This window comes from Antechinus flavipes, chromosome 3 (assembly GCF_016432865.1).
Source record: "Antechinus flavipes isolate AdamAnt ecotype Samford, QLD, Australia chromosome 3, AdamAnt_v2, whole genome shotgun sequence".
NCBI classification, from domain to species: Eukaryota; Metazoa; Chordata; class Mammalia; order Dasyuromorphia; family Dasyuridae; genus Antechinus; species Antechinus flavipes.
In genome coordinates this window covers 560,384,535-560,408,509 of record NC_067400.1, presented here as the reverse complement: position 1 = coordinate 560,408,509, position 23,975 = coordinate 560,384,535, and the positions used below count along the sequence as shown (strand labels likewise).

General features: G+C 42.4%; 1 protein-coding gene across 2 annotated transcripts; it reads right to left on the bottom strand.

Annotated features, from left to right (window-relative positions):
• Positions 1–86: 86 nt before the first annotated feature.
• Positions 87–6,524, bottom strand: GJB5 (gap junction protein beta 5). 2 transcript variants are annotated; one of them, XM_051987637.1, is made up of 3 exons: positions 6,368–6,524; positions 2,755–2,969; positions 87–1,879 (listed from the first exon to the last, which is right to left on the bottom strand). In XM_051987637.1, exon 3 carries the CDS (start codon positions 1,853–1,855, stop codon positions 1,067–1,069), a length of 789 nt encoding a protein of 262 aa, XP_051843597.1. In that variant the 5' UTR covers positions 1,856–1,879; positions 2,755–2,969; positions 6,368–6,524; the 3' UTR covers positions 87–1,066. The 2 variants fall into 2 exon arrangements, with proteins under 2 accessions (XP_051843597.1, XP_051843596.1); XM_051987636.1 differs by lacking the exon at positions 2,755–2,969.
• Positions 6,525–23,975: the final 17,451 nt, after the last annotated feature.

Sequence of the window (23,975 nt, the reverse complement as noted above, 5' to 3'; positions counted from 1 at the left end):
CCTCATTTCTCCAAGTCAACCTACTGCTTCATCCTTTCCCTTCAGACACATCTCACTGGATCAGTTCAACCAGTTATCAAGCAGTATTTTATTTTTTAACGTTTAATTTTAATTTTATTTTTATCAATTACATGTAAACATTTTTAAAGCATTTTTTCCCCTTAGAGTTTCAAATTCAAGCAGTATTATTAGCAAAGAGAAGAATCAGAGAGCTCATCACAAGGAAACTGAGAAACTGAGGAACCTTGGGGCACCGCAGCTCTGAGAGGGTCCATCTTCCCAATATATCTCCTAATCAGGCTTATAAAAATATGTGGGGTTGATGTAGGGGTGGGGGAAGGACAGGAGAAGCGTTATAGACTTGGGTTGGGCTCCTTTATCTTTGTGGGCCCTTCCGGCTCCGATAATTCAATGATTCACTAGAACAGCCAGCACCTGCGGGGTCGGACAGAGCACTAACTGTCGTTGGGACCGGTGAAGCTTGGGGGTGGAGAGGGCAGGGCACAGAGACATCTGCGCTCTGCTGAAGAGAAGGAATTTTGGGAGGCGGAAAGGATTGATTGGCTCCAGCTGGAGTGTGACGGGATTCGAGCCCGACTTCCCCCTTCTGGGAATAAGCTGGGGGAGCTTTGGTGGGACTCTGTTCCTCGGGAATGTCTGACTGTGAAGGCTGTGAAAGCTCTTGATGGTGCCGTGTCATAATGGTATAATGGCAGACAAAGTGGGCCCAACTGTTCGATTTTTCTTTGGCTGTAACCCTATGGGTTAACCCTGTAATGGACTGGGGCAGTGAGGATGGAGGCTTGACTCCCAGAAAGGACTTCCTGAGGGGAACTTCACCATTGCCCAGTCTACCCATCCTTCCCCCCATCCGATGCCTCCTTTTGCCGGAGACACTGGCATTTCTAGAACCAGATGAACCAGTGAGGGTCTCTCCCAGAGATATTTATGGCCCCCAAGTGGGGCATTTTGGCGGTACACCAGTCTGGTCCTTGGTCTTCACTCAGCGCTGTGCCCTTTTAATTTTGTGCCCAGTGCTGCTGCAGAATGCCCACCAGGCAGTTCTTTATACCAGGGTTTTCTTCACCTGGTCTCGCGGGGAATCAGAAGAAAAGGGCAGAAGGGCTGGCGTGGCATCTGTGCCCAGGAAGATGAGGTCACCCCCGGTCAGTAAGTCCTTCTTGGTATCTCTTCTCCCGCCCCCCCGGCATTCCCAGCATCTCTTGCTGATCAAGTAACCTAGTTCTAACAAGTTAAGCAAGATACAGATGATAGCGGTAGTCACCATAAAAAGTGTGAAAATGTTCTTCTCCGTGGGCTTGGAGATGAAGCAGTCCACGGTGTGGGGGCAGGGGTCCTCGCTGCAAAGGACCACACGCGGGAGCATGTAGTTCCGGTAGAAGCGGTAGAACACGTAGAGGAATGCGGAGTCGACCGCAGCCTTGAAGACCAAACTGCAGACATAAGTCCACCAGAGCCCTCCGCGCTTCTTGCCCGGGTTTGGGTAGAGGCGCCAGCCACCTGCGCCCACCTGCTCCAGGTGTCTCCGCTCCCGGGCCTCCCGGTAGGCCACATGCATGACCACTAGCAGCGAGGGGCATGTGACCAGGATGAGCTGCAGGGCCCACAGCCGGACGTGGGAGACGGGGAAGAAGTTGTCGTAGCAGACGTTGGAGCAGCCCGGCTGGCGCGTGTTGCAGTCGAAGTCCTTGTGGTCATCGCTCCACACCTTCTCAGCGGTCACCAGGTAGACCAGCACGCGGAAAATGAAGACCAGAGAGAGCCAGATGCGGCCGAAAGCTGTGGAGTATTTGTTGACACCGCTCAACAGTCCCTCGAAGACTCCCCAATTCATTGTCCCTCAGAAACTCGGCGGCTGCTGCAGGGGAACAAGATGAGGACTGACTAGGGAAATCTTGGGTTGAGTCAAAACGGGGATGGCTTTCCAGGCCAGAGGCTTAAGGGATTTTTTTTTTTTTTCCCGAAAAGGGGCAGAGAGGCTGCTCAGTGGAGGGAAAGGTCGTAGGACCGGGAGTCAGGAGACTGACTGCTTCTAACATTTACTCCCTTTGAGCCTCGGCTTCCTCATCTGTAAAATGGGCATAATAATATATTTCTATTGCTTACTTCACTAGGTAGTTGTAATGAAAGTGCTTTTTAACCTTGAAGCCCCCCATTATTTTTTTTAAGAGTTTAAATAATTTATTTAGGTCATACAATGGATTAGTATCTGGGTTGTGACAAAAATTCAGGTCAAATTTCTTTTCACACGCTGAATTTTTGTATTTTAATTTACTGGAGGTAGATAGTAAAATGCAGTAGAAAGAACACGATTTACTGCTCACAATACTTTTTACTTTCAACAGCTGGGATTTAAAGTACTGGACCTGAATTTGAGAAGACCCGAGTTCTAAACCAATTTGACACATTTGAAGTCCCAAATTAATGTAAGCTCTTAGTACTTTATTAGGTTCCTGGCTGAGTGCTGTCAACTCTAGCAGAGTCATTTCCTTTGGACAAGATCCCAGGAAAGGGAGGAGGGATTGCCTCATCCAGGTAGACCATATTTAAACACAGCAAACCCTGACGCTGAGAATTCTGGTAAAAAGAAATGGGGGACAACATGATTGTTTACTTTAAAATAATTACTATGTGATTTCTTCAAGTAATTAATTTTATTGCTTTTACAATAACTGTTTATAAAAATCCAAAATACCATTAAGAAACTTACCTATTGCGTAAAGTGAAACATACCTGCCCATTACATAGAGAAGCTTGTTCTGGCTCAGATTGCTCTTTTCATTATACAGTCCAACCCAGAGTCAGGCACTAGGTACAGACAAGGTTCTCACAAAGTCTATTGGCAGTAATGTGATATCATAGAAAGAGACTGGGGTTTAAAGCCAAGAGGATGCTGACTCTGCCATTTACTCCTTGGGTGAATACTCTCTCTGGGCCTCAGTTTCCTCCTGTGTAAAATGAAGGGGTTGGACTAAATGATTTCTAAGGTCTAATGAGGATATTTCTTTTCCAATCAGGATAGAAAACTCACCAGGTATCTCTCTCCTCAACCTCAGTTTCCTCATCTGAAAAATGGAAAATTGCACTACCTACCTCAGAAGATGAGGCAAATCACAAATCTTTATAAATTCCAAATTTCACTAATTGTTATTATTATTATTATCCACAAGAAAGGTTAGATGTTGAAGTGGATAGAGCACTGGACCTCATCTTCCTGAGTTCAAGTTCACTTTTTTTTTTTAAATTATAGCTTTTCATTTACAAGTTATATGCATGGGTAATTTTTCAGTATTGAAAATTGCCAAACCTTTTGTTCCATTTTCCCCCCTTCTTCCCACCCCCTCCCCCAGATGGCAGGTTGACCAATATATGTTAAATATATTAAAGTATAAATTAAATACAATATATGTACACATGTCCAAACCGTTATTTTGCTGTACAAAAAGAATCGGACTCTGAAATAGTGCACAATTAGGCTGTGAAGGAAATCAAAACTGCAGGCAGGCAAAAATAAGAGGGACTGGGAATTCTATATAGTGGTTCATAGTCATCTCACAGAGTTCTTTTGCTAAGTGTAGCTGGTTCAATTCATTACTGCTCTATTGGAACTGATTTGGTTCATCTCATTGCTGGAGAGGGCCACGTCCATCAGAACTGATCATCATATAGTATTGTTGTTGAAGTATATAATGATTCAAGTTCACTTTCAAACACTTACTAGATGTGTTACCATAGGCAAATCATTTAACTTCTGTCTGCCTCGGTCTCCTCATCTGTAAAATGAGCTGGAGGAGGAAATGACAAATTACTCCAGTATCTCTGCCCAAAAAAAACCTCTCAATTGGGATCACGGAGAATTGGGTATGACTGAAAGGACTGAATAAGAACAGTCCTGGGTGCCAGCAGGACGATATATTAATGAAAAGAGTTTCCAATTAAGATTTCACATTCCTGAGGAACCTGGGGCAGATCATGAAATAATGACAGCCATTTATGCAGCCCTCCAAGGCTTACAAAGCATTTGCCTCACAATAACCCATGCAGGAGTGGAAGGATGAGCAGGGAAGGTATTATTATCCCATTTTACAGGTGGGAAGCTCAGACAGGACAACACGGACACTCAGCTTCAGAGCTGGACTGGACTAGGTTTGTTTGCCTAAATGTCTGGAATGCACTTCCTCTTTATGTCTGGTGGAATCCCGAGCTTCCTTCAAAACACGGTTCATGTGCTGCCTCCTATATGAAGCCCATCTTGGTTCTTCCAGTTGGTGATAACTGTCTCTTGAAATTATATGTTATCTGCGTGAGAGTTGCATCCCTTCTCGGTAAATTATAAATTTTCTAAGGGTAGGAGCTACATTTTTTGGTCTTTGTAATTATAAAGGCTACAATTTATATAGTACTTTTAATTTGCAAGGATCTTTACAAATATCGTCTCATTTAATCTATGAATCAGCTGTGGGAGATTATTCCCATTCAGTCATTTTTCAGTCCTGACTGACTCTTCATGACTCCATTTGGGATTTTCTTGGCAGACAATAGAGCGGTTTGCCATTTCCTTCTCTGCTCATTTTACAGATGGAGAAACTGAGGCAGACAGAGGTTAAATGACTTGCCTATGGTGACACAGCTAGTAGGTGTTTGAAGGTAGATTTTGAACTCAGGTCTTTTTCAGTCCAATTATCCACTGAATTACTTGTTAGTATCCCAATATAGTGCATTGCACATTGTAGATGCTTCATAAATGTTCACTGAATTGAAATGCCATGTTCTTTCCACTTCACTATGCTGCTTTTTCTCATTTAAATCCTCATTTTCATGCGTCTTCTCATTTGTAAAATAAAGGGGTCTTGACTGTATTTTAAACTTTTCAGCTTGAAATCCTGTCCCAGCCCTGTCCTCATTTACTCTTGTGTGGCACGAGAGCTCTGGGCTCAGAGTCAGGAAAACATGGGTTCAAATATTGACTCTGACACTTATTAGCTGAGTCCCTAAGCTGATCTCAGCCTTTGTGAGACTGTTTCTTCGGCTATTGAAGAAAGAGTTTAATTAGCTGTCTCTTGGGAGGTTCCAAGATGAAAATAAAGTGCTTTGTAAACTTTAATGAACTATGTATGTGTCAGTTATTATTATCCATGCCCACCCTAAAATATAATCTCTTTGAGTGGGGAGGGTCAGTAAATAAATCTTTTCTAAACTTTATACTTTCTCTAGAGCAGAGTCCAGGGCTACTAAATAGAAGTTTACTAAATTGAATTGAATTAATTGTGTGTGAGGTCTTTTCTTCCAAGAAGCCTTCTTGGATTGTCTGTACAAAGGAACAGCGTGAAAGGTGGGACTGGACATTCTGAACTGTCTTATCTCCCAGGATGGAGCTCCCACCTCCAGCTCAGTTAAGAACTGTTTTTAGGGTCAATTTGAAATTTAGGTGGAATAGATGTGGTGCGTTCTTAGGAAGAACTGAGTTTGAATCCTCCCTGAGACTTTTTACTATCTGAGTGAATCTGGAAAAATGATTTAAAACATTTAAGTCACTTGATGAACCTCAGTTTCCTCATCTGTAAAATGGGGATGATAATAGATCTATCTACTTCCTAGGAGTATTATGAGGATCAAAGTTTTTTTTTTTCAACTCTTAAAATGCTATATAAATATCAGCTAAAATTATGAATTAAAGGAGAAGTGCTTTCCATCCCAAGTTCTGCTAGTTTAGTTCTGTTTAAAGGTTTGGGCGGAAAAGGGGGAAGCCAAGAGACAGGAAACTTCTTATGGGTTCCTTAGGGAACACGAGGGGAGGCTCCCCTCTCCTCCCTGGTCCCTCCCATACCTGCAGGGTTCCCAGCTCAGTGAAGCTCAGTTTCCTGGAGAAAAACAGTGTGCAGCCTACATTGGGTAAGAGGTTGCACCGGGCAGGCCCAGGCGGAGCCAGCAGAACGGGTCCCACCCAGCTCCGGCATCTGGAGCAGATCCCTCACGTCTCTACTCGCCCTCTCCTGAGGGACGGAGAAGAGACTGGGCCCTGCAGGCTTTGGGGAGGGGGAGATGGAGCATATATTCCAGCAGGGGCTTCATTCACAGCCCCTTTGGACTTGGAGATGCTCCACGGAGATGGTGTCATTTGCCCGTCCCCCATTCACAGGACTTCTGACTCTAGGTGAATCAGAACAGGAGCCTTAGAACCCATTTCCCCAGAGATCAGGTTGGCCTTGAACTAGGTGATCTCCATCTCATCTCTGTCCTTTTGAGCGGTCCCTGAAATTCTCAATTTTCTGGCCCGCGGAGAGTCTCACCCCTGGCGCCTGGAGGGCTGGGGACCCAGGAGCTAGAGGGGTAGGGGCTGACTTACCTGGCCGGCTGGCCTGCCGCTGGCTCCTCCTTCACCAGGGATCCTGAGGGGGCTGCTTTCCCCACAGCTGGCCAAAGAAAACACGGCTTAAACTCATCTCCAGTCCAGGAGAAATCATTTTCCCTGGGAAAGAGAAGACGGCTTGGGTGTTCCTGTCTCAGAGGTGGAGCCCTTCTGATTGCTATGCTTTCCATTGGCTGCTGACTTTTACCTGAGCCTTAACCTTACCTGAATCTGCTCTCCTGCTTTTTTTAGGGCTGGGACCTTTGCTGCCTAAATGTCAGGAAAAGAACATGATCGAGGTCAATGACTCTGGGGCATAGAGTCGGGTTTCAAAACTAGGGGATGGAGGGTGGTAGTTGGGAAAGGGGCTTAGAGCTGGAAGTGGGACAGTCAGATAATCTTCTCTGCCCTGCATTAAATAAATGATAGCTCAAGGGAAAAAAAGATATGAGGGTCTTAGTGGACAGCAAATGTAATACAGTCAAAAATGGAACGTGGCAGGCAAAAACAAACAAACAAACAAACAAACAAAAAAAAAACCCTGACACATTGATTTTTTCTTGGTTTGCAGTAAGAGAACAGTGTCTGGAATGGGGGAAATGACAGTGCCATTGTCTTCTTCTAGGATCAGATCATACCAGGAGGATTGTGTTGAGTTCTAGTGACTGTTGTCTAAATTTGAGTCACAGATGTCATGGATAATCTGAGATCTGGACCATTTCTGGGGATGGGAGGAGAGCTTGGGGTACTAGCCAGACTCGGGGAGAAGGGCAATCAGGCCTGGAGTATTGTGAAGCTGGGGATTCTTTTCTGCATATTCCAAGAGAAGTGAGGTCTGGATTAGAATGATAGAACTAGATAGCAGGAATTTTCTATTCTTCCTTTCCCATCTCTCTCCCCCCTCTTCCCCCACCCCCACAATCACAAATCCAATTAAAAAAAGAAAAGAAAATTAGTTTGGTGAGATTTATTCTTGATAATTCCTGATATGTTTTCAGGTCATTGCTTTTTTTCCTCCCTCGTTGTTCACTGACCCTTCCTTTAATAATATTAGAATCTTGGAATTTTCCTAGGAGCAGAAATCTAATTTACAGTTCTATAGTTTGCAGATGCTACTCTCTTTCCCTTTTTGAAAAATGGGACATTATTTGATCTTTTCTAGAACTGAGGCATATCTTTTATTGTTCATGATTCTTCAAAGAATTCTGACAATGAGATTCTATCTTACAGTCATCTGATTGGCAAAGTTGACAAAAAGGGCAAGTGACACATGTTGGAGAGGCTGGTGGACAAGAGGTTCACTAATCCCCTGTTGGTGGAACTGTTTTATTGATAGTCATTCTATTTGGAAATATTCTTCCAAAGTTACTAAAAGACATGCTTTTCGGTCCAGTGATACCATTACTGTTTATAACCCAAAGTGATCAAAGTAAAAGGAGTCATGTGTGCAAAAATATTTGTAGCAGCTCTTTTTTTTGTAGTGGCAAAAAAATACAGGCAGCTAAGGGGATATTTATTCATTATCAGTCAATGAACATTTATTTTTTAAGCATCTATTATATGCTAGACACTATGCTAAGCACTAGAGATACAAATAAATTTTAAATGATGGCTCCAGCTTTCAAGGAGTTCAAATCTAAGTTCAACTCACACAATGACTACGAACAAACAAGCTTTATGCAGGGTAAGTTGGAAAGAATCAACAGAGAGAAGGCATAAATAAGAGGAAAGAGGAAAATGTCTTTACAGAAAGTAAGATTTTAGCTGATACTTGAAGGAATCAAGTCAAGCCACAAAACAGAGATGAGAAGGGAGAGAGTTCCAGGCACAAGGCATAGCCAGTGAAAATTCGGCCAGAGTCACAAGATTGGAGAGTTCATGGGATGGAGGTGGGGGCTTTAAAGTATAGAAAGACTGAAAAAGTAATAGGAAATGGCTAAACTATGTTATATGAATGTAATGAAATTGCATAGTAGGTAATGGCGAAAGGAACCATTTCAGAGAAATTTGAGAAGGCTTATATGAACTGATAGCAAGTGAATTGAACAGAATCAGGAGAACAATTTTCACAGAATTACAATATTGTTAAAACAAGCAACTTGGTAAGACTTAAGAATTCTGATCAATGCAATGGACCACCATTTTTCCAGGGGATTTGTGATGAATTATGCTACCCAGCTCTTGACAGTTACAAGTCACATCTATCATCTCTTTTAGTACTCTAATGTCATAAAAACGGTTTTACTCCCTCCTTCAATTAATATAATCACAAAGTGTAAAATAGTTATTAAGAAATTCTCCTATAACTCGACCACAACCATATTGTGGTAGAATTATAGGAGGATTTCTTAACACCTGCTAAGTTTTGCCTTTATATTCATAGGTTGGCCCAGTGCCTTGCACATAGTAGATGCATAATAAATATTTATTCACTCATTCTTGACTTTGGCCATTGGATAAAAACTAATAGTACTACAGAAGGAAGCAATCTTGTGTTTGGCTGAAAAGTTGTCTTCGCTTTTGGGCCTATGTATAAAACTAAAAATCATTTTTGGAGTTGGAAGACTGAAAGTTCAGTTGGAGAATTGGGATCAGGAGTGGAAGAAGAGCCAGGCTCTTGAGTTAGGTGTGGAGTTCTTCCTCTTCTACTTTCACTGGCTTTGTTTTTGGAGATAACAGAACAGTCAGAGGCAGTCTATCTTGCTGGGGATAGAGACATGGAAAGACAACCCCCTGAGGAAAGCAACAGTTTCAGGGAGTATGACCCTTCATGATGAAGAGTACTGGCTTTGACTCAGGTAAGGAGCCCAGCCAAGTGGCTTGCTCAGCAGAGAGTTGTACCCAAGGGGAGCTTTGTGAGGACTCCATAAAGACATAGGACTTTGGAGTTATCCTTTGCCATATCCTACACAGGTGCCCCACTGTCATTATGCTCGTAAGTTTGAGCCATATATTTCCATGGATACTATGGGGTTTTGTACCCCAGAGTTTTTGGGGCAATGTTTATAGCAACTGTTTTTGTTACACCATCTTAGTAAATGTCTTTGCTAAAAGCGGATTAAATCTATAAGCCAACTGTTAATGATACATATGCTGGTGAGGTCTTGTGGGTGATAGTGTTAGAATTACAGCCTCACAGGCTTCCTTCTGGAATTTGAGATAGGAGTCACCTTTCTAGGGATCCAAGTCTCTGAGAATGTTTTAGACCGCTTATAAAAATCCTGCCCCCGGGGCAGCTAGATAGTGTAGTGGTTAGAGCACCAGCACTGAAGTTAGGAGGTCTCAGACACTTAACACTTCCTAGCTGTGTGACCTTGGGCAAGTCACTTAACCCCAATTGCCTCGGCCAAAAAAATCCTGCCCCCCTTTTTTATTTTTATGAGATACCTTTTTTGCATAGTACAAGAAGCCTTCAATCTAATGATGTTTATGCTGAATTGCTTCTTCTCTGCACCATATTTTTGGTGCTGCTTATGCGAATACCCTCTCTCCCAATTAGGTTTTGGGATTTGAGGGAATACCCTCTCACTTTCTGATTATTTCTTTATCTCAGGGGCAGCTGAGCCAGATAATCCAAATTACTGGGTCTGCTTCCCCACAAAATCAAGGTGGGGGAAGACAAATGGTACCAACTCCTTCCATCATGAATGCCAGTTTCTGAGAAGAGAGAAATTGCCTCACAAAAGACTCTCAGGTGGACTTTCCAGCCTTATTCAGCTTCCCTCCTAAACCTGATTCTCTGACAAACCTATTTTTGGAGAGGGCACAAGCATGCATTCAGTGTCATCCTTGACTTTTTCTCTTCTATCATTCCCCCATATCCAATCAGGCCCTAAATCCTGTTCATTCCAGCTCCACATCTCCCCCATTAATTGCCTTCTCTATATTCATTCAGTCACCCTCTCTAGTTCAGGCCCTTGTCCTCACTCACTGTACTATTGTAATAGTCTCTTAATTTCCTCCCTTATCTTCACTCTCTCTCTTCTCTAATCCATCCTCCACACAATTGCCAAAATTATTTTTTCTAAGGTACAGATTGGACCATAACGCTCCCCTACTTAGAAATCTTCAGTACTTATTGTCTCTAGGATTTAATACAAGCTCCTTGCCCTGGATCTTGGAAGGCCCTCCACAGTCTGGCTCCAACCTACTTCTCCAGCCTAATTTCATATTATATTACTCCATGCACTCTAGGTTCCAGTCAGAATGGGCCACTTTACCATCGTTAGTTTCAGATTTGATTTGCCATCTTCTGCTGACCTGCACTTGCAAAGCAGTCTTCCATGTCTGGAACGTGGATCCTTCTTATCTCAGCCTTTCAAATTCCATTTTTTAAAAAAGGACTTACTTAGCTCAGGTGCCATCTCCTCCATGAAGCTTTTCCTGATTTTCATCCTCTCATGCACCTATTTGCACTTTCTACCTCCTCAAATATTCCTTAGAACAATTTTTCTGACCCTTTTTTACCCACTTCTCTTTCTACCTTATAGCCCACTTATTTATGTCCCTGTTCTATCTCCCAAGGGGAATATGGGATTCCTGAGGGCAGGGATTATTGTTTTTCTTTTTGGACCCCTAGTACCTTGTATGTAATGGGTTCTTAACAAATGGTCTTCACCCATCATCCATCCATCCATCTATCTATCTATCTATCTATCTATCTATCTATCTAGGGAACAGATCTGTGATTTCTTCTTCATAGGGAACTCCTGGTGAGAAACGTCATTTTTCAGTGGAGATCAGCAGCTTCTTTAATTTTTCACCTTGGAAAGTTGCCCAGGACATAGGGAGGTTACTTGCCCATGGTCATCTGGTTAGTATGTGTCAGAAATATAACTTGAAAACTGAGCCTTCTAATTCCAAGGCCAGCTATCTGCCCATCATATCATGTGGCTTTAAAAAAAATTAACTGTCTTGTTATTAAATTAATCTTTGATGACTTATATTACATTTAAAATATTTTGTTGTTATTTAGTTGTGTCTGATTCTTTATGACTCCATTTTGGGGGTTTTGTTGGCAAAGATATTGGAAAGATCACTTTACAGATGAGACAGAAACAAACAGAATTAAATGGTTTGCCCAGAGTCACTCAGCTAGGAAGTGTTGGAGGCTAGTTTGAATTCAGGTTTTCCTGACTCTTGGCTGAGTACTCTATCTACCGAAACCACCTTGTTGGCCTATTTAATGGTAGATCCTGATAACTGTAATATCTACAATTTTTATAGCATGTTAAGGATTGCAAAGCTAGCCCATAAAGTCAATGAGTAAACATTTATTAAGCTCCTACCAGGCTCTGGGCATATAAAGGGAAGAAAAAGTCAGTCTGTACCTTCAAGAAGGTCACATCATACAACAAAGAAATGCTTTTCATTGACATCTCATTTGGTTCTCATGATAATTCTGTCAGGTAGGCGCTCTCATTATCCCTATTTTAAAGATGAGAAAACCAAGTTCAAGAGAGATTTCCCCCAGGATTTGAACTTGGTTCTGCCTAGGTCGGGTTCCAATAATGATGATGTGTCCACATAATTGTGTTGCAGGATACAATTATGTGTTTGTATGATTGGGACTCTTAAAAAAACAAACTTGTGTAGCAAGTAGAATAAGGACAAGTGAAAAAAGTGAACAAAAAAGCATATAAGAATGGTGTCCAGTGCTAAAGCTCAGAATCAGCTGGTGCTTGGGGATATTAGGACAACTAAAAGGACATTTTCCTCCTGTCTGTGTCTGTTGGGAGAAAGAGAAGCATGAGAGAAGGGAACTAGAATCACTATTGGAGAGGATGGAATGAAGACAGTTGTCATAAAGTCATGGATTTTGAGCTGGAAGGAGCCTCAGAAGTCGTGCAATCCATCCAACTCTCTCATTTTACAGATGAGGAAAAGTAGGCAGAATGTTAGTAATCACCAGGGGCAGGATTTAGGCCCATTTCCTCTGGTTCTAGAATTAGTACTCTTTCCCTAAAACTTGGATCTTATTTTCCTCCTGTTTTATCTTCTAATAATCATGGTTTTGGGGCTAGATTAAATAAAATGGTGACCAGGGAGTTGAAATCTAAATATTTCAAGATTTCTTAGCTGCCTTGAGTGAGTTTGAGTCATCACTCAGAAGTGCATTTGGCTGAAGGACCTGGCAGATGGGATCGCTGAGATTGTCACTCAACTTTGAAAGATTGTAGAAAATGAGAAAGGTGTGGCAAGATTGGGCAAGACTCATTGTCAAGATTTTTTTCTTATTATAGCTTTTTATTTACAAGTTATATGCATGGGTAATTTTACAGCGCTGACAATTGTAAAACCTTTTGTTCCAATTTTTCCACTCTTTCCCCCCACCCCCTCCCTCAGATGGCAGGTTGACCAATACATGTTAAATATGTTAAAGTACAAATTAAATACAATATAAGTATACATGTCCAAACAGTTATTTTGCTGTACAAAAAGAATCGGACTTTGAAATAATGTACAATTAGCTTGTGAAGGAAATAAAAAATGCAGGCAGATTGTCAAGATTTTTAAAAATAAAGAATATGGAGTCTCCAAACCTCAAGCTAATGATCCTGACTTTGGTTCCTGACAAAATGCTTCATGCCCAAGGAGAATTGGTTGTTCCCTTTCTCACACCAAATCTCCACATTAGAGGATGGTGGGAGCAGATCTGGGAATAGGGAGAATGAATGTGGGAATGGGGAGAATGGATGTGGGAACGGAGAGAATGGATGTGGAATGGGGAGAATGGATGTGGGAACGGGGAGAATGGATGAGGGAATGGGAAGAATGGATGAGGGAATGGGGAGAATGGATGTGAGAATGGAGAGAATGGATGTGGGAATGGGAGAATGGATTTGGGAATAGGGTGATGGGAGCAAGAGGCTGGGAATTGGGAGCATGGAGCTGGAAGCAGGGAAAGGGTTTCTGGGAGTTGATAATAGAGTGATCAGAACTGGGATCAGGGATTGATAGCAAAAAGCAGAACCTCAAGGCAGGGAGGTTGGAGATGGTCTCTATCCTTATAGACAGTAGATGGCAGCCTGACTCTTCTTTGTGGGTCCAGATAAATTAGGTGGCCTGGGCTCAGCCAGGTCTATAGCAGAAGGTCTGGTTGTCCTGTCCATCAACCTGACAGGCTTCCCTCTTTGCCTTCTCTGCTCAACTGGTCGAATGGTCAGAGCCACTCATTCTATGGATATTTGGATGAGGTGTGTCTAGGGACCCCATGCTCTTCTGATACTTCTCAGAATTGAGTCTTGGCTCACTGAGCCCAGGTCAGCAGCCCCTGGCTCCCTGGCCATAGCGAGAATGTGCCAGTAAATGTTTAACAACCAATTCCTTGAAAAGCAGGACATAGTTTTAAGCTTAATCTTTAGTAACATTTTTTTCCTTCATCATTATTTTAAATCTTAAGGCAATCAACAGAACAAAAAAATCAAGCCCTGATTTGTAATATTTGCCAATTTCTGAGGTTTTACTGAAAATTTAACAATCGGAGAGCTAAGCTGGGGAGTGGATATGAGCTGGCTCCAGCACACGAATGCTCATGTAGAAGAGATTGGATTGGACGTTCCAGGGGGCATAGCCAGAGCTTCTTTGGAACCCTCCCAGGACTCTAGGGACTTGGTGACTGAATTTGGATAAGTTGGAGAGGACAAAAGTCCTTGGCTGCTTCCAGCCTTGAGGTGGTTCAGTGCTAAAAGGTATGGGTACAGACATCCCTAATTGGTTGCTGGAAGAGCTGCTGACTCAATAGACCTTTTAGAAGACAAGTTCTGAATTTTTTTTTTTTTGACTTCTATCTTCCAAGGCAAGTAGTCTATTTATTCTGTTTGAAGATCTCTTGAGGCAGCTGATAGTGGATAGAGCATTGGACCTGGAGTCAGGAACCAAGTTCAAGTTCAGTTTCTGACATTTATTAGCTGTGTGACTTAACCTCTGTATGTCTCAGTTGTGCTGTTGATTGCGTTAAGATTTAAGATAGTGATGAAGAAATATAAAATGCGGATCATAATAGTACCTGCCTTTCGGGATTGTTGTAAGGACTAAATGAAATAATGATTGTAAAAAGAGCTTTGCAGTGTGACTGGCACACAGTAGGCACTATGTAAGTGCTTATTCTCTCACTCCCCTAATATTTCCAATATCTATGACTCCATGAATAATTCTTTTACTTTTTCAGGAAGATATGGCCCCATATGTTGACTGTTAGCTTCCGCAGGGGTCCTCAAACTACCGCCTGAGCCAGATGCAGCAGCTGAGGACATTTATCCTCCTCACCCAGGGCTATGAAGTTTCTTTATTTAAAGGCCCACAAAACAAAGTTTTTGTTTTTACTATAGTCCGGCCCTCCAACAGTCTGAGGGACAGTGAACTTGCCCCCTATTTAAAAAGTTTGAGGACCCCAGCATAACCCTCTTTGGTTGTGGTAGTCTTTCTTCTTTTCCCTTTTTAAAAGAAGTTTTAAAAATCTTTTTTTGGGGGGGTTACCAGGAAAACGACTTGTTTTCCTCACTGATGAGGAGAATTTCAAGGGGAAGAAAGGACATCTTAGGTCACTTGGGGGAATAGGAATAATAGCCCTCAACTCAAAGCAACAACTGCTTGTGAAGTGACTACCAGGTACAAGTGCTGGGTGTTGGGAATGGAAAAATGAAAGAGAAATTATATAAAACTACTTTCAAATGGGTTATATCCAATGAGAGGTGAGGGGAGTGATTTTAACTTGTACATAGATGTAGCTCTTATGTCAGAGGTCCCTTTGGGGGTCTTCCTCTTCTCCACTTAGTGTTCTCACCCAAATGATGGCTTGGAACTCCAGCATCTGTCACTTCCCAAAGGAAGCCTACTTTAAAAGTACTTAGTTTGGGGAAGATCAGGGAAGTTTTCATAGAAGTCGTGGAACTTGAGTTGAGCCTTGAAGGAAGCTAAGGAGCCTGAGCCTAGAATGTCGAGTTCAGGGAAGAACTCACTGAGAAAGTTAGATGGGGAAAGGGTCTAACATGAAATAAAACCAAAAAGACTAATATGGAATTGAAGAGGAATTTGAGTATCAGGCTGAGGCATTTGCATTTTATTCTATATGGCAATTTCTTTCCTTACAGCAGACTGATAAGGTAGGTAGTATAAGTAAAATTATTCCTTCTTTGTAGATGGGAAAACTGAGGCTCAAGCAGAGGAAAAGTTCTTGCTAAAACTCATACTGGTAGTTAGAAATAAAGTAAGGTCCTTTTGACTTAAAAGGCCAATAGGATCTCTACTAAGCCATATTATTTTCCAACAAATTGGAGAAACACCTAGTTTGACTGGAGTGTAAAGTGTATGAAAAAGACGGGGAAGACTAGAAATGTGAGATTGTGATATATTGTGGAGGGCTGCAATTGCCAGGCTAAGGAGTTTGTATTTTATCATTTAGAAAATAGGGAGCCATTGGGGGTCTTTGACCAGGGGAGTTACTGTAGTCAAACCTGTACATTAGGAAGAGAGCTCTGGTAGTCTGTGCCAGATGAATTGGAAAGGGGAGACTGGGGTCTAAGAGACCATTTAGGCAATTGTTGTTTTTCTCACTTTCATTATAAAATGACATGCAAGACTAGGCAAGGACAATATACGGAGAGGAAGAAGTTGTTATAATAATAATAGCTAATATTTATATAGGACAGCTGGGGGCACATAGAACACAGAGCCTCAGGTCTGAATCAGGAAGACTCATATTTTTGAGTTCAAATATGGCATCAGACACTAGCTGGGTGATCCTGGACAAGTCACTTAATTCTGTTTGCCTCAGTTTACTCATCTGTAAAATAAGCTGGAGAAAGAAATAGCAAGCCATGCAAGTATCTTTGCCTAGAAAATTCCATTTGGGATCATGAAAAGTCAAAAATGGCTAAAAAACATTTACCTTTTCAACAGGGAGGTAATTTGGGACAGTTCCAATAGTCTTGTAATGAAGAGAGCCATCTGTACCCACAGAGAAAACTATGGGGACTGAGTGGGAATCATAACATGGTATTTTCACTTTTTTGGTTGTTGTTTCCTTGTATTTTGTTTTCTTTCTTATGTTTTTTCTTTTCAATCTGATTTTTCTTGTGCAGCAAGATAATCGTGGAAATATATATAGAAGAATCACACATAGTTAACATATATTGGATTGTTTGCCATCTAGGGAAGAGGGTGGAGAAAAGGGAGGGAAAAATTTGGAACACAAGGTTTTGCAAAGGTGAATATTGAAAATTATTTGTGTAGATATTTTATAAATAAAAAGCTTTAATAAAAATATGAAAACCCCCCAAACATTCACATAATTTTTACTACATGCTAGACACTGTGCTGTGTTTTTTTTTTTTTTTACAAATATTATTTCAATATTTGATCTTCACAACAACCCTGGCAGGTAGGTGTTATTATTATCCCCATTTTACAGTTAAGGAAACTGAGGCAAACTGAAGTTAAATGACTTGTTCAGAGTCACAAAGTTAGTAAGTATCCAAAGCCAGATTTAAACTTGGTGTTCTTGAATCCAGGCCCAGAGCCCTATCTACTGGGCCACTTAGCTTCAAGATTTAGCTTAGATCCTAGATGCTGGGTCATGAGAGATGGCCAGAGGAAATATGGTATCTCTTCTCCAAATGACCTTTGATAATAATAACTTTATATTCATTTATTTTCCCTTTATTCTTTATATTTGTTTTTCTCTTTTTTCTCAATAGTATTTCATTTTTCCAAATAAATATAAAGATGGTTTTCAACATTCATTTTTGTTTTTTTTTATGTTATAGATAACTGATTTATTTATTTTTCTGAAAATTACCTGTTTATATTCTTTTTTCCTTTGTTAAAGCTTTTTATTTTTTGAAACATCTGCATGGATAATTCTGCCACATTAACCCTTGCAAAACTTTGTGTTCCAATTTGTCTCTCCTCCCCCCCCCTTTAGATGGCAAGTAGTCCAATATATGTTAAACACAACATTCATTTTTGTAAGACCTTGTGTTCCAAATTTTTCTCCCTCCCCAAGACAGCAAGCATCGTTATTTTCTTTGAACCTTATGAGAACCCCATGAGGTAGGTACTATAGGTACCATTTTACAGATGATGAGATAATAAACTCCAGGGATATAAACAGCTTCATAGAATCACAGAATTGGAATAGGAAGGTTCCTCAGAGGCTAAGCCTCTCATTTCACAGATGAAGAAATAGAGGTTGAGAGAAGTGTGGGGTCTTGTCTGAAGTAGTAGTGTCAGAGGTAGCCTTGGAACACAGATTTTTTTGATTCCAAGTGCAGGGCTCTATTCTGTTCCCCAGAGACACCCAACAGGCCAGGACAAGGGCTGGAAGCTGGGGATACACTGGCCAGCTTCTGGAGGGGCTGGTTTCCCTCCTCCCTGGGAAGGCAGGGGAAGGGCTGTAGGTCATTGACCTGTAGAGGCTGAAACTGCTGGGAGGCTCTTGGGAGGATTTCTCATTAAAGCCGCTCATCTTAGTCATTAACTCCAGAGTCCCCTTTCCGATAGGTCACCAGGATGGGGAATTTAATGGACTGTATCCAAGAGAGACCAAGTCAGGAGTGAAGAGTCAGAGACAGAGACCCTCAACTGAGGCACAGAGACATCCAGAGACAGAGAGACCCACACTGAAGGACAGAGAGGGGGGCAAGTATGTGATAGAGACAAAAAGGTACTGAGAGGACAGAGTCACACGGATAATCAGACAGAGACCCCCACTGAGGCACAGAGACATCCAGAGACAAGGGACCCACACTGAAGGACAGAGAGGGGGGAAAATATGTGATAGAGACAAAAGTGTACTGAGAGCACAGAGTCACACGGATAATCAGACAGAGACCCCCACTGAGGCACAGAGACATCCAGAGAAAAGGGACCCATACCGAAGGACAGAGGGGGGCAAGTATGTGATAGAGACAAAAGTATACTGAGAGGATAGAGTCACACGGATAATCAGACAGAGACCCTCAACTGAGGCATAGAGACATCCAGAGACAGAGAGACCCACACTGAAGGACAGAGAGGGGGGAAAATATGTGATAGAGACAAAAGTGTACTGAGAGCACAGAGTCACACGGATAATCAGACAGAGACCCCCACTGAGGCACAGAGACATCCAGAGACAGAGAGACCCACACTGCAGGACAGAGAGGGGGGCAAGTATGTGATAGAGACAAAAAGGTACTGAGAGGACAGAGTCACACGGATAATCAGACAGAGACCCCCACTGAGGCACAGAGACATCCAGAGACAAGGGACCCACACTGAAGGACAGAGAGGGGGGAAAATATGTGATAGAGACAAAAGTGTACTGAGAGCACAGAGTCACACGGATAATCAGACAGAGACCCCCACTGAGGCACGGAGACATCCAGAGACAGAAGGACCCACACCGAAGGACAGAGAGGGGGGCAAATATTAAGGGTGGAGATTAAGGGGTGGAGATACTAAGAAGACAGTCCCAAGGATAATCAGACAGAGACCCACAATGAGGGACAAAGCCACACAGGGAGACATTGAAGGACAGAAACAGGGAGGCAGAGAAAGCCCCATTAAAGTCTAGAGACAGTGACAGACACAGAGACAGTCGGGGAGAGAGATGGGCTAAGATTTCACCATCTGCTCTGGCTCATGCTCTCCCCACCCTCATTTCCTTAGGGCACAGAATTCGGTTGATCCAGTGAGATAATGTACATAAATTGCTTTACAAATTAGAACTAATATTATTGTTTGTTCTTATTCCTCCATCTGCTTCTGTCCAAGAAATGTGGCCTGGCCCATCTCCCGGAGCAGGGGCTTCCTGAGATGGAGACTCAGTCTCCTCTCCCCTGATCCTTTCCTTATGTCCCCTGCTAAGACGAGGGCTGTGCCGGCAAGAGTGCTGGGTCGTAGGGTAAAAGAATAAGATCAGCAAGCTACGGGGCCTTCTCTGTCTTTATCCTTTCCTTTTTTTACTTTTTAAAAATTTTATTAAGACTTTTTATTTACAAAACTATGCATGGTGTAATTTTCCAACACTGACCCTTGCAAAACCTTCTGTTCCAAATTATTCCCCCTTCCCCCCGCCCCTCCCGCAGATGACAGATAGTCCCAAAAATGTTAAATATGTCTCTATCCTTTCTAACAGAAGTCCCAAAGGACCAGGGCACTTTTCTTCAGTAGGAGTATCTGTCCCAGCTGCCTGTATCTCTTTAGCATCTCTCACTTGAGGGAAGAGGAAAAAGAATGTATTTGTGATCAGATGATGAGCCTCTGGCAGACGGGGGACTCCGACTAAGGTCCCCCTACTCTTCAGCATTGCCCGAGTCACCAAAGCCCCTCCAATAAAGGGGACGCTTTGTTCAAAAACAGAGTGATTGAAAATGTGCAGGGAAAGCTGGTGAGCGAGAAGACACTAGATGGCATCAGAGGTGTGCGGGGAGGTGGGCATCTCACTGGGCAGGGCTTGGATGGTAGCTAGAACGAGGCAGAAGCGAGAGGTCGGGGAGGCTGAGAAGCCCCTCGCTTATCTCCTGGGGGAGGAAACGCGGAGTGCTCTCTGTAAGGTGATACCCAGCATCCCCGAATTGGCCAGCCCCGTGCCCCAAAGCTGGGAACATTGGAGGCTCAATGCTTGTTCCCCTTCCAGCCCCAGCCTGGGCCCAGGTCTGAGTAGCTCCAATTTCCCCTAAGGCCCCATGCCCTTTAGGGACTCATCTTGGGCTTGCCCCCAAGCTGCTTTTCTATTTATTGGTTAGTTAGATTTTGTGAGAGGCTGGATCTGGATTAGAGGCTGAGGAGGGGGCAGTGGAACATGTGGCAGTGAGGCAAGAGGGAGAGGGAGAGCAGGTGAGATCTCCGCAGGTAAGACCTGCAATCTCTCCCACCTAGAATATCCCAAACTCCCCCAAACAGGCAGGAAGAAGTGGGAGAGGAGTAGGAAAAGTGGGTGGGTTTGGCTGCAGGGTAGCTACTGACTGGCTGGTGGTGTTTCTAGGACGGATAATTTGGGGAAATATTTCTCTAAGACTAATTACTCTGTTCTTAGATGCAGGTGTAGTAAACACAGAAAGCCTTGGAAACTTAGTCTTTCTGACTCAATTCCCTTCCCTCCAGAACTAGGGAGAAGGGCCCTCCCTTTCTGTACCACCATCCGTCAGTGCAGGAACTTCTGGGGGGTATATTGGGACTTGTGGAGACCCACATACCCATCTGCTTAATGATAGCTGCTTTCTTTTCCTATACCGTGCTCCTCCCACCCTCATCTTGGTAATAATTATGTCACTCAGTGCTAATGAACTTCCCTGAGTATTGTTGCTTTAGAAAGGCAGAATGGAACAGTAGCAGATTGGATCTTTTCTTTTTAAAAATTTTTTTTATTAAAGCTTTTTATTTTTCAAAACAAATGCGTGGATAATTCTGCAACATTAACCCTTGCAAAATCTTACGTTTCAATTTCCCCCCTTAACTCACCCCTCCCCTAGATGGCAAGTAATCCAATATATGTTAAACACGGTAGAAATATATGTTAAAAGATTGGAACATTTCTACAGAAATCCTTTCCTGAGTGTTGACCACCCAGAGTCTGGAACATCCCTGGATGATGGAGGGGCTCAGAACTACAGGGGCTTCAAGGGAGAACCAGGATTTACCTTCCCAATCTGGATGGGGAAAAGGCGATATAAACATGAAGCAACAATTCAGGCCAGGAGATCATGAAGGTCTTTGTTGAATATTAAAACTGGCCTTCAAATAAACAGTGTTGGCAATAATGGTGGGGTTTGGGTGTCGGGGAGCAAGAGGATGAGGGAGAACTGGGCTGGCTTCATGGAGAACCTGGCACTTGAGCTGGGCACAATAGGTAGGAGTTAGAAATGTGGGAGAAAGAAGAATGAAGGAAATAAGGAAACAAAGACCTGGAAATGGGAATGGGGTTCAAAGGAAAAGCTATGAAAAAATTCCTAGACTTAGAGTCGGAAGTCTTTCATGTCAAGCCTGGCTATGCTACTTACTAACTAGGTGGTTTTGATTAAAAAATTTCCTTCTCCGGTACCTCGGTTTTTGCATCTGTGAAATGAAAGTGATGCTGATAATAACCCTTCTTTTGCCTTGCCTTGTTAAGTTATTGGGCAGATCAATTGGAGGCCATAGATGGGAAAGTCCTTAAAAGCTGTAAACTTTAATAGTTTCACAGATTGGTGCCCTCCTCCATAAAAAAAAGGAAGGAAGGGAACAAGCATTTATTAATAATATTTACTATGTTCCAGGCTCTGTGCTAAGTGCTGAGAATGTCAATAAAGGTAGAAAGAAAGATAATTCTTGATTTCAAAGATCTTACATTCTTTTTTTTTTTAACTTTTTTCTTCATCTTCTTTTTTTAAATTATAACTTTTTATTGACAGTACATATGCCTGGGGAATTTTTTACAGCATTATCCCTAGCACTCACTTCTGTTCCAACTTTTCCCCTCCCTCCCTCCAGCCCCTCCCCTAGATGGCAAGCAGTCTTATACATGTTAAATATATTATAGTATATCCTAGATACGATATATGTGTGCAAAACCGAACAGTTCTGAATAGGATTCATAAGGTAAAAATAACCCCAGAAGAAAAACAAAAATGTAAACCCTTCACACTCATTTCCCAGTGTTCCTTCTCTGGCTGAAGCTGAAAGGTCTTACATTCTAATAAGGAAGGCCATACACAAGAGGAAACTAAAAAGAGTGTGTGTCTTGAGGTAGGGAGGTGGGAAAGTACTTAATGCAATTGTGGTTAGGGAGTCCAGCTGGAAGGCGAATGAAGTTGGGTTTGGGGTCTTCCAAAAAACTGGAGACTTCAGGAGGAACTTAACAAATGGGAGAAGGAGGTTAACCTCAAAGAGGGACACTTCTGGTGGCATTTATCCAATTGCCCAAATGGAATCTATCCTATTCTCCTGATCTTGTGCCATGCTGGTCCTGCATGTTGTTCATCTGTAGTACCTGAACAAGATAGAGGTACAGGTGGTTCAGCTAAATGGGCTGCCCAAAGCCCAGTCTGGACAAATAGCATTTTTATCCACTTTGTTTTTCTCATGTGGATGATTAGGTTCATCCCTTTTGTTTCAGAGAATAGTGCTATAATCATGTCATTCACAAAGAAGAGCTTCTGGAGAGCCTCATGATCTCCTTGGAATTTTTCTTTTATTTGCATTTTGTGTGGGATGTCCTCCATGACACTGTCAAACAATTATTCACAGAAAGTTTTGTCTTGCTTGATAGTCATTCATGAGTTCAATTAAACAAGCTAATATTTACTAAACACCTACTATGTTCCAAGCACTATGCTATATACCTGGAATAGAAATATAAGGAATGAAATGAACCCTACTTAGAACGAACTTACATTCTGATGTAAAGTAAAAGGAGCATTGAATAAAGTGGTTCCAACTGTAAAGGATTTTTATATGATCTTAATGTATGCATGGGAGACACCTCATTGTAAGAGAGCCTTCTAGGCTGTGTTTGACTTCTTTGTGAATCAAATGCTTTTTTGGGTAAATTGTAAAGTGTTATAACAATTGGAGCTGTTATTATTATTCCTATTATTTTTCTTTGTCTCCTTTCGGCTAACTCCTCTTGTGGCATCTGTTTCTGAAGATACAGTTTAATACTTGCTTGTCTGAACTCAGTTAAGACTTTTATTATTATTTCCTGATCTTTGTGGGCCCTTGTAGTTCTAAGGGTGTGTCTCCTGCCCTCATTCAATCTGAGGAGTCTCCAATTCATCCTAGAGATGAAGTGATGAGCTTCGCCAGGTACTCTCCTCCCCTAGTTCTGGGGGATGCCCTGTTGGATGGTCTGGGTCCTGAAGGTGCTCCTTGATAGCCTATTTTTACATTGACATTTCTCAGAGCTCTGCCACTGGACAAACTTATGGGCCCAGGTTCTGCAAAGACACAGAATTAGCAAGGTCTCAGGGAATACAGATCAAAAAGGGGAGGGGTCTCTGCTCCCCTTTCGACCCATTCTTAGCTGGTTGATATTTGAGACCTGTAAACAGTTTGTCACCATTCTATTTTTCAAGGCTTCTATCACATGCCCCCCTTTCTGTTTCTGTCCACAACGTTCCCTGAGATGCCCCCTTCCCCTTCTCTTGCTATTGAATTATTGTTTAAAATCCTGCCTAAATTCTACTCTTTTCAGGGAAGCCTTCCCTGACCCTCTAGTTGATAGATTTTTTTCTGAAACATCTTATGTTTATTTTTGTTTATTTTTAATTGGCTCCTCAGATGGGCCTGTGATCTCAAAGGTGTATTCCTCCCTATAACGGGAACAGCGACCCATTCATGTCTGACCATTCCTACTGTTGACTCCCCTAGGTTTGCCCTTAGGTCTTCCACCCTCTGTGCTGGAGTCCTTCTTTGTTCTCTCTTGACAAGCCAAGGATACCACTGGAATACGTGGGTTTTCCATTGGTTACCCTTTGCTCTTGCCATCTGACCAGCCTGTCTTCTTACCATATATTTCTTTGATGTCTCCACTGACTCCAGTCAGCCCTTCTAAATAACCCTGTGCTTTTCTACCTTTCTTTAAGCTGTGAGATTGTCATGTTCTGTGACTCGAAGCCATAAGCAGTAGTATGTAGATAGAGTA